We start from the raw sequence: 12,085 nt of genomic DNA on the forward strand, positions 1-12,085 counted from the left end.
TTACGTGAGGCTACAGCAAGAGTGGACACTGTCTATTGACAAACTATTGGTCCCGTTTGAGCTACTCTGTTCTGTTGTGCTGGTCTCACTCTGCTCATTGATACTTTTACTTCAGTCTAAAATGTCCACCACTGATTTCACACGTTACGTGTTCACTTTCAACATCAAGGCAAATTAAATGGCAGCTTTTAATCTATGCATAAGGATAACACTTGTCGAGTTACGTTCTAGACTCGCATAGAAACACGACACATATTCGGTAACACTTCCCAACTTCAGGTCTCAAGTAAAAGTACAAAAGTATCAAAAGTATCGCTACCAACGTACCATGCTTGTTATTAACGGACTACACAAACACACGTGTGTCTCGTCAAACATCGCTGTTTTTAGGTGATTCACACATCCAGCATAGAGGTTAATGTTGTACTTGGATCCATTCCACGCGCAATGTAAGTAGTGGGAGAGGGGTAGCCTATATTCCAGCTCACTGTCTCCCTCCCTCCCTCTCCCTCTCCCTCTCCCTCTCTCTCGGAGGAAGGGGGGGGGGGGGGCAGTCTCGCTGCGTCGCTTCTTGAGGCTTGAAGCAAACTGTAACCTGATACTTTCGTGACGAAAATTGCGTAGGAGAACTTCCGGGAAAGATATGCTCAGTAAATTTACACATTACTTTTGTACAAAGTGTACATCGTGCAAATACCATAGCTTCAGGAGAAGCAGCTAAGAACATTCGGGTAAAAATGTGCGTTTTTTGTGCAAAAGGTGGAGTCTTTAGAAGCAGTGTAAATGTGATTCTATCGCGGAATAATCGAAAAATAATCGCTCTGAATTAGTAGTAGGGATGTATTACCTTGCTGATTGTAAGATGCTCTGGATTAAGAGACAGCTGATGTCACTGTATCCAGATGTCTCTACCATTCTTGTTCAACGGACGCCAGCGACATGAACACACAAAGGCACAACTGACGCCACGTTTGAAGCTGCTACAAGAGCTAAAGCGGCTACAAAGCTATACCACAAAGCTGAGCAGGTCCCAGTCTTCAGATACAAGATACACAGCTACATACAGTATATGCTGTGTAAAGGGCCATTCACACTGGGCACACTGAGCAGCTATAGCTACAACTGTAAACAGTGTATTTTTAACAACTGTTCTCCAGTCAGGTGGATGACAGTGTTCACTCTGACCATCCACAAGTTTCCAGCGTTCCATCATGCATTGCACAGAAGGTGGGCGGCAGTTCCGGCGTCGCAGCCGAGCCGAGCCAAGCAGACTCAAGAGTGTGATCACTGATCTGCAAGCTCACAACGGTCGCTTCTGCGACGTGAGCTTGCATGTCGGCTGTTCTCTACACCTGGGGTCTTCAACAGGGGGTCCGGGACCCCTAGGGAGTCTACAGGGGGTCCTCCAAATCTTTGTGTGATAGAAACCTTTTTTCTCCTTTTTTTATATTAACCAATTGAACCCTAGAGTCCATATTCGGATAACTTTAGCCAAAAATAGCAGATCTACAAGCTCACAACGCCTCGCAGCGCGAGGCGTTGTGAGCTTGTAGATCTGCTATTTTTGGCAACGAGCTTTGGTGGAGGGGAAAAAGAGCAGACAAAGTACAGAGTGAAAGGTCAAGTTTTAAAAGTACGGTTCAAGTGGTTAAATATATGAAAACACAAATTGACATGAATCCAAAATACACTGATGATCGTGCCGTCAAACAATGAAACTATAGGAAATCTATCCCTGTCCTGTCACTGCTTCATCTCTCTCTCAACTAAGGGGTCCTTGGCCTGAAAACGTTGAAGACCCCTGCTCTACACGATTACCGGATGTGTCCCACACATAGTTCAACAGTAAATTAAATACAAAGGAGAAAATAAAGGGAAGGATAAAGGGTAAGGAGAGAAAAGGATGGAGAGATGAGAGTAAAGGTTTGCTGTACCTGATCGGATGTGGAGTCCACAGGATCACTGCTCTGTAGTCTGCCAGAATGATCCTACACACACACACACACACACACACACGCGCGCACACACTTTCATCAACACCTTATCCCAAATCCTAAAGCCAGAAATAGTCAATATACTACAAGCTTGTTGCGCTGTGAGTGTGAGTGCTTTGCGACGCACCCATGTGGACATTCACGTTCACATGCGCACACACACACACACACACACACACACACACACACACACACACACACACACACACACACACACACACACACACACACACACACACACACACACACACACACACACACACACACACACACACACACACACATACACACCTGCCAATGTCGGTTAGTGTACGCCCAGGTCTCAGACAGCACTACGAGTTCAAATATTCAGTGTGTCCTAAATGTCAGCCAACGCCCTTAATTATTAATATTTCACTACAGCCTAATATTTTTTTAGGAACTGGCTGCAAGCAAACTCATGCCTCAAAAAGGTATATTTTTTTAATTAGCTTTATAGTTAATACAGCATTAAAACAAATCTGTTTAACCACTTAAACCATGCTGTATGTCGTCTCTGTCACTGTATGTCACTGTTTCCACGTGACAGTGTGGTAATGCAGTCACACTGAAGTGAAACGGAGCATGTGGACACATTCATTAAGTATGTTGAACTTAATGGCTTCTGACTCATATGTGTGATGAGTCCAATGACAGTCCAGATACCTCTCTGACGCACGCACGCACGCACGCACGCACGCACGCGCACGCACGCACGCACACGCGCACGCACACGCACACGCACACGCACACACACACAGGGATCTCCATATATGGGCATAACAGGGATTCTTTTAGTGTGGTTTCCCTGACATCACAGTGATGTCAGAGCGGCAAATCCATAGACTGTAAAAAAGCGTATGCGGATTCAATAGTTTTGTGCGACAATATTGAATGATAAAGTAGGACATTAATATTGAAAAATAATAATAATAATATTAATAATAATTAAACAAATTACGAAAAAAATCATCAACTGCCGCGGTGTCCTTACCTTTTAACTCTTTGAGTGCCTATCCCGAACTAGTTCGGGATATTCGGGATCAAAAACAATTTTGCTATTTTACTTACCCCGAGCTGCTTGGAGCAACGTGGGTGGTCCCGGCTCGCTAGCCGCTAGCCAGCTAGCCATTCTACTCTGTCCGACGATATATTCCATTGAAAATGGTTTAAAATAAAGTTTAGACCCCCCCAATGTTCACCCAATGTTCATTGTAGGCGGCGCAAAGTATTCCAGGGTGCCTATCCCGAACTAGTCCGGGATATTTAATGAAATGAATAAAAATGATAAGAGGCCTTCTGAAGCCTGGCCTGATTTTTCTAGCTACTAGCCGAAAGCTAGCAACCTCCCGCCCGGCCGTTATTTGCGAACGAAATCGCCAATCTCCGCCTAATCCAATGAAAGACCGCATCTTTGAAGGCTTATATCTCTGGATTGTGTCTTTAGGGAAGCGGCGTGAGGTTTATTTACGGCGAAATCGCCCAAAAATGATGACAAAAATGATGACAAAATGGGAATAGCCATTCTGTTAGCATTATTATCCGGGACATTTCCATGACGTGCATGAACGTGAGCATGTGAGGTCCTGGAAGGTGAGGTCCTGGAAGCTAAAGCGCTCGCCTATGAGAGATACCCTGGCATTCTATGGCCCCTAGAGGGCGCTGGCACCAAATGAGTTAACATGGGCACGTGCGAGATGTGCGCGCACAATGTGCACTAGGCGTGTTTACACCCCATCACAGCTTTCTAATAAAAAAAAATCTGATTGAAAAAAGACCTTTCCATCAGCCTCTTCTACTGTTTACATGAAAGCTAACGGAAGCTCCGTTCCCGCCGGATACCGGAAACCAGAAATGCGACAGTAAACTGTTCTCCGAGGGTGATAAACAGTCCAGATGGGTGATAAACAGCGATTATACTTTTGTTTTATAGTGATCAAAGCATATAAAAGTCTCAGGATTATCGGGCCCGGCGGAGAAGAACATAGGGATTTTATCCGGACTATCGGGGGAGGTGGTACATGAGTTAAGAGTGGTTCCTCTGACATCACAGCGACGCCAGAGCATGATGTCAGAGCGACAAACCCATAGAACCACAGTGTCAGGCGTGACAGACAGACAGCGATACAGTACATACTGACGGACAAGCTGTGACGATTCACATACTAATCTGTGACCCGTACGGTGGCAATAAATACCCTTTGTTTAGCAATTTTCAAAATGTTCTTTTCACAGAAACAAAGGTTTCATGGTCATGATTCAATGACATCCTGGATGGCTTGGTTCTAGGCTTAACATAATTGTTATAAATATTTTCGTGAAAGTCCAGCTATGACACGCTGATGACACTATGCCGTACGTGTGTAATGTGTTGAATAATCTTTGCTTCAGCCTTACCCGTTTCCTGTCGCTCCTCTTGCTCCTGTCGTCCAATAGGATCCTGTTGTCCTGGAGGTCCGCCTCCTCCACCAGCAGGATCTCCTGAAGCTCCGCCCATTGGAAGGCGGACTCCGTCAACTGACGCTGCTGGAGTGTTATAGACGACAATACAAACACACAACCTCATTACAATCTATTCACATTGTTTTGTGTTGATTGTGGGTTATAGTCGGAGGCCTTAGGGAGATAGAATAGTAATTTTGTGCTAATCTGTCTAAAAGCGACACATTTTGCACAGATGTAGCCCAGGGCATGCTCTAATGATTTAGCTAGGGCGCCGAGTCTGCCAACTTTGGGGTCGCCAGAGTGGGGTCCCATCGACTTTCTATACAGGAGGAGGAAAATACCCAGAAAAAAATCTGCTTTAAGTAGGATTTGAGGGGTCTAACTAGGGGTTTGTCATGATTCTGAATCCATTGCAAGCATTTGCTTTGCACACAAAACATTCCTTGGGCTACAAAGGGCCCCACAACGGTAAACAATGGTTTAGTGATGTGGGTGTTTTGTGGGGCCATTTGTAGCCCAAATAAAATATTTTTTTTTCTTTTTTTTTGTGCAAAACAAATGCTTGCAATGGATTCAGAATCATGACAAACCCCTAGTTAGACCCCTCACATGCTACTTAAAGCAGATTTTTTCCCCTCCTGTAGTATACTGTATAGAAAGTCAATGGGAGCCCAACTTGATTTGGCTGCTGTGGCGACCCCTACTCTACTAATTCATTAGAGCATGCCCTGGGCTACATCTGTGCAAAATGTGGCGCTTTTTGATTGATTAGCACGAAAACTCCCTAAGGCCCCTGGCTATTATAGAGCACTGAAGTCTGATGTAATTTGCACGTCCTACCTGTGTCAAAAATAAGAACTGTGTTCCAAAAAATAAACAAATGATCTCGGATGTTTGACTCACATGGATATTAACGCTTCCAATGCCAGCCCCTAGAGGGCACCAAAGAATGCCAGACTTTCTCCCATAGGGGACTGCATTAGCATCCGGGGGCTCACGTTGCAGTGACGCGCGTGCTCACGTTCGTGCACGTCATGGAAAGGTCCCGGATGATAATGCTAACAGAATAGCTATTCCCATTTTGTAATTTTAAAGATAATTTTTCTGCGATTTCGCCGTAAATAAACCTCGCGCCACATCCCTAAAAACACAATCCAGAGATATGGGCCTCCAAAGATGTGGTTTTTCATTGGATTCGGCGGCGATTCGCGGCTACGTTCGCGGCTCACGGCCGGCATGGCTTCCCCAGGATTTGGACCACTGGATTTTAAATTTAGGCTCAGGCTTCAGAAGGCCTCGGATCATTTTATTCATTTCATTAAAAATCCCGAACATGTTCGGGATAGGCACACTGGACTACGTTCTGGAAGCGGCGCTGAACATTCGGTGAACATTGGGGGTCTCAAAAATGTATTTTAAACCATTTTTAATGGAAAGTATCGTCGGACCATGTAAAATGGCTAGCTGGCTAGCGTAGGACGAGCCAGGACCAGTTTTGGATTGAACATATCCCGAACATGTTCGGGATAGGCACAGAATGAGTTAAGAATCTACTGACGGCGAGAAAAAGCTAATAGTACTGCCGCCGAATTAGTTAAATTCAGACTGTATCAAATATGAGTGAATGACTATCATACACCATACAGAGCCACCTCCCCGACAATATCGCAGAGACAGTTTGTACATTTTTGGATCAAAAATGCTTATATGAGATGATATGAAGATGGCCCAATGTTATTTAGGATTAGGCTTAGGGTCTGAACCAGGGACGTGCTGGCCATTGGGAAAAGTGGGACAACTCCCGAAAGGCCGGTTCATTCCCGGCCGGTCCAGGCCGGCCATTAGGAAAAAAATGTCGGGCAGAAACCTTGTATCTCCAAGTTTCAAATTTGTAAATTTTATCGCAAAGCAAACCCCTGCTTCATCATACAAGGCCGTCGCACAAAAGTAGTGAAAACAGCAGATCTACAAGCACACAACGCCTCTGCGCTGTGTGCTTGTAGATCGGCTGTTTTCACTCGTTTAAATCATTTTTAAAATGAAAAATACAAAACAAACGGTTTTGGACATATAAGGTTTCCACGCAACGACGACGAAATATAACTAAAAAATAAATAAATGAGGGCCTCTCCAACTCTTTTTCCCGGGCTGAATCAGGGGCCCAGCACGTCCCTGGTCTGTACTTCGGTACGCTATAAGTTTAGATGGGTGGGTTTACTGCCCAGCCTTGACGTGGTTCATAGTGTACGTACACGTACATCTTCCAGTTTCTGCCGTTGCTCGTGCTGCTGCTGGATCCTCTTGTGTCTGTCGGCCAGCAGCTGCTGCTTGTATCGCTCCTGCTCCGCCAGCTGTTGCCTGTGCTGCTGCAGTACCTGCAACATACCACAACACCATTATTAATAACTACAGTAACATACAGTAGATGCAGTACCTGCAACATACCACAGCACCAAGATTAATAACTACAGTAACATACAGTAGATGCAGTACCTGCAACATACCACAGCACCAAGATTAATAACTACAGTAACATACAGTAGATGCAGTACCTGCAACATACCACAGCACCAAGATTAATAACTACAGTAACATACAGTAGATGCAGTACCTGCAACATACCACAGCACCATGATTAATAACTACAGTAACATACAGTAGATGCAGTACCTGCAACATACCACAGCACCAAGATTAATAACTACAGTAACATACAGTAGATGCAGTACCTGCAACATACCACAGCACCAAGATTAATAACTACAGTAACATACAGTAGATGCAGTACCTGCAACATACCACAACACCAAGATTAATAACTACAGTAACATACAGTAGATGCAGTACCTGCAACATACCACAACACCAAGATTAATAACTACAGTAACATACAGTAGATGCAGTACCTGCAACATACCACAGCACCAAGATTACCACAACACCATGATTAATAACTACAGTAACATACAGTAGATGCTGCAGTACCTACAACATACCACAACACCAAGATTAATAACTACAGTAACATACAGTAGATGCTGCAGTACCTACAACATACCACAACACCATGATTAATAACTACAGTAACATACAGTAGATGCTGCAGTACCTACAACATACCACAACACCATGATTAATAACTACAGTAACATACAGTAGATGCTGCAGTACCTACAACATACCACAACACCATGATTAATAACTACAGTAACATACAGTAGATGCTGCAGTACCTGCAACATACCACAGCACCAAGATTAATAACTACAGTAACATACAGTAGATGCTGCAGTACCTACAACATACCACAACACCAAGATTAATAACTACAGTAACATACAGTAGATGCTGCAGTACCTACAACATACCACAACACCATGATTAATAACTACAGTAACATACAGTAGATGCTGCAGTACCTACAACATACCACAACACCATGATTAATAACTACAGTAACATACAGTAGATGCTGCAGTACCTGCAACATACCACAGCACCAAGATTAATAACTACAGTAACATACAGTAGATGCTGCAGTACCTACAACATACCACAACACCAAGATTAATAACTACAGTAACATACAGTAGATGCTGCAGTACCTACAACATACCACAGCACCAAGATTAATAACTACAGTAACATACAGTAGATGCTGCAGTACCTACAACATACCACAACACCATGATTAATAACTACAGTAACATACAGTAGATGCTGCAGTACCTACAACATACCACAACACCATGATTAATAACTACAGTAACATACAGTAGATGCTGCAGTACCTACAACATACCACAACACCATGATTAATAACCAGTAACATACAGTAGCTGCTGCAGTACCTACAACACACCACAGCACCAAGATTAATACCTACAGTAACATACAGTAGATGCTGCAGTACCTACAACACACCACAGCACCAAGATTAATCCCTACAGTAACATACAGTAGATGCTGCAGTACCTAGAACATACCACAGCACCATGATTAATAACTACAGTAACATACAGTAGATGCTGCAGTACCTACAACATACCACAGCACCAAGATTAATAACTACAGTAACATACAGTAGATGCTGCAGTACCTACAACATACCACAACACCATTATTAATAACCACAGTAACATACAGTAGATGCTACAGTACCTACAACATACCACAGCACCATGATTAATAACTACAGTAACATACAGTAGCTGCTGCAGTACCTACAACATACCACAACACCATGATTAATAACTACAGTAACATACAGTAGCTGCTGCAGTACCTACAACATACCACAGCACCATGATTAATAACGACAGTAACATACAGTAGATGCTGCAGTACCTACAACATACCCCAACACCATGATTAATAACTACAGTAACATACAGTAGCTGTTGCAGTACCTACAACATACCACAACACCATGATTAATAACAACAGTAACATACAGTAGATGCTGCAGTACCTACAACATACCCCAACACCATGATTAATAACTACAGTAACATACAGTAGCTGCTGCAGTACCTACAACATACCACAACACCATGATTAATAACTACAGTAACATACAGTAGCTGCTGCAGTACCTACAACATACCACAACACCATGATTAATAACTACAGTAACATACAGTAGATGCTGCAGTACCTACAACATACCACAACACCATGATTAATAACTACAGTAACACCACACCATACAGTAACATACAGTAGCACATCATACAGTAGCTAGAACATTTAGTAGCACATCATACAGTAACATACAGTAGATGTTGCAGTACCTACAGTAACCACATCACTATAGAGTCTATAGAGTCAAGCAATTGAAATAGAGGGTATGCACGTCCACTGGGACCCGCCCCCCTAATCTAGACTGAGTGGCAAAACATTGAGCAACTTAGAGCATTGGAGTTTGGAAGTGCTGGTTGCAAATCACTCAACGGCCCTGCATACCACCTGTTTCTAAATTGCACATAATGCAGGAGGCAGCAGGATGTTGTGCTGTTGAAAACGAGTGCTTCCAAACTCTAAAAACCTGCACAGAATGTGGATTTCTATGAAACAAAAACTTTGCAGATAGAAAGAGGATAATTCAAGCTTTCAGTATGGCCACAATGTTGGTGAGTTTAACTTTGTTAAATTCAGATAGGACTTTTCTGTTTGGATGTATGGGCTGTCAATGGCAGAAATTCGTTTTTTTGCCACTCAGTAGGCGTTCCCACATAACTTCCAGCAACAGTGATGTCACGCGCATACCCTCGATTGGGGCTGACATATCAAATTGTAAATGCCCTCCATGCCCTCGGTGCCCAATTAATCGACTGATTACCTCAAAAGAGTGAGCAACTCTCACAGCCATAATACTAGAGGGAGTGCACACAATGACCTGGTGCCACCCATACTTAAAACAAATATGAATAAATTCACCTTCCGCGACACTGCCACTCAGGTCTGGAATGCCAATTCACTGGCTTCATTCAAAACTGGCTTGAACATTCAGGTCAAATAGCAGGTCATATGGAGAGGTAACGATCACCACACCTCGTTATACCACCTCCGATTGTACTTCCATCCCAACCTGTTTAGAGGCGGGATATAGAAAACGAGTGGAAACCACTCGCGGCTTCGGATTGGTCTGCGGTGCGGGGCTACAATAACCCTACTCTGATTCGTTGGAACAACATCCAATCAGCAACGACGTCAACTACGTGACAGGTGGCGTTCGGAAATAGAAGTCGAATGGAGGCTTGCCAGACTGAGAAGTGACAAAACCAATCCACTGATTGGTTCTAACTGGTACCGAGGCTAGAGCAACTGGGTACATATTTATACCTGCTGTTCTAATGCTATGGACCAGACATAGGGTCCATATTTATACCTGCTGTTCTAATGCTATGGACCAGACATAGGGTATATATTTATACCTGCTGTTCTAATGCTATGGACCAGACATAGGGTACATATTTATACCTGCTGTTCTAATGCTGTGGACCAGACATAGGGTATATATTTATACCTCCTGTTCTAATGCTATGGACCAGACATAGGGTATATATTTATACCTGCTGTTCTAATGCTATGGACCAGACATAGGGTACATATTTATACCTGCTGTTCTAATGCTGTGGACCAGACATAGGGTACATATTTATACCTGCTGTTCTAATGCTATGGACCAGACATAGGGTATATATTTATACCTGCTGTTCTAATGCTATGGACCAGACATAGGGTACATATTTATACCTGCTGTTCTAATGCTGTAGACCAGACATAGGGTACATATATATACCTGCTGTTCTAATGCTGTGGACCAGACATAGGGTACATATTTATACCTGCTGTTCTAATGTTGTGGACCAGACATAGGGTATATATTTATACCTGCTGTTGTCTTTGCAGAGCGCCCCCTCCAGCGTGACCTCCGACCTCTCTGCTCCCGTCGCGACCCTCCGTCTGTAGCCGTAGGAACTCCCGCCGCAGCGTCCACTCACCGGGCACATTCACTATGGAACTGATACACACACACACGCACGCACGCACGCACGCACAGAGCAGTCACACTCTCTCGTTATTACTATTCATTCATTAAATTCTACACCAGGGGTCTTCAACAGGGGGTCCGGGATCCCTTGGGGGTCCCCAGAGTTCCCACAGGGGGTCCTCCAAATCTTTGAGTGATAGAAACCTTTTTTCTATTTTTTTATATTAACCACTTGAACCCTATAGCGTCCATATTCTGAGAACTTTAGCCTAAAATAGCCGATCTACAAGCTCACAACACCTCGCAGTGTGAGCTTGTAGATCGGCTATTTTTGGCAAAGAGGTTTGGTGTAAAGGGGGAAAAGAGCAGACTAAGTACAGAGTGAAAGGTCAAGTTTATTAAGTATTGACGGTTCAAGTGGTTAAATATCTGAAAACACAAATTGACATGAATCCAAAATACACTGATGATTGTGCTGTCAAACAATGAAACGATATGGAATCTATGAAAAGGTTGTGGGGGTCCCTGCTTCATCTCTCTCTCAACTAAGGGGTCCTTGGCCTGAAAACGTTGAAGACCCCTGTTCTACACTGATGACGACAATTACAATTTAGGCATTTAGCAGACGATCTTAAATCCTGCAGAGCGATTTACAACAAGCAAAATACACCAGTAAAGCCCCTATCAGAGTCTGCGGTGAAGAGCCTACCACCGCAAATTTAGAATCCACCTAAAGTGAGAAAACAAGTGGAGGCCATCATAGTCAGTCACAGTGAAGTTCTATCACTGTGACTGACTAGTCTAGATTGACCAATCAGTGAACGGGGTGATGGGCCGATCTGTCTGAAAGTAAAAACAGAGAGATGTGTCGGAGTTCGCGGTGGATAGCTCTTCACCGCGAGTAATGACGTAATGTTGCAGTTTTATGACTTAATTTAAGTTTTTGAGCGGTGCAAACCGCTCCTATAGACCGCTTTTTTACCAAAATTATGATGTCACAAATGATGATGACATGAGTTAGCTAGATCAATGAAACACTTCGATTCTGTTGATCTGTCCATGATGTCATAGGCACAGAGGCACCCGATTGGTTCACCCTGATTTAGAACGCGTTTAGGCCGCATAAAATACG

General features: G+C 43.5%; 1 protein-coding gene across 3 annotated transcripts in view; it reads right to left on the reverse strand.

Moving 5' to 3' along the window:
* The window catches only part of LOC308302113 (mitogen-activated protein kinase kinase kinase kinase 4-like), a 173,742-nt gene that overhangs the window by 60,469 nt on the left and 101,188 nt on the right, over positions 1 to 12,085 (reverse strand). For all 3 annotated transcript variants that reach the window (XR_013962934.1, XM_080746309.1, XM_080746308.1), the window contains exons 12-15: positions 10,854 to 10,983; positions 6,716 to 6,832; positions 4,410 to 4,538; positions 1,935 to 1,988 (exon numbers count right to left, since the gene is read on the reverse strand). Coding sequence is in view for 2 of the 3 variants with exons in the window: in XM_080746309.1 (XP_080602435.1) it covers positions 1,935 to 1,988; positions 4,410 to 4,538; positions 6,716 to 6,832; positions 10,854 to 10,983 (430 nt within the window). In the remaining variant the exon portion in view is untranslated. The remainder of the gene's footprint in view (positions 1 to 1,934; positions 1,989 to 4,409; positions 4,539 to 6,715; positions 6,833 to 10,853; positions 10,984 to 12,085) is intronic.

This window comes from Nannobrachium achirus, assembly GCF_963921795.1.
Source record: "Nannobrachium achirus genome assembly, chromosome: 17".
NCBI lineage: Eukaryota > Metazoa > Chordata > Actinopteri > Myctophiformes > Myctophidae > Nannobrachium > Nannobrachium achirus.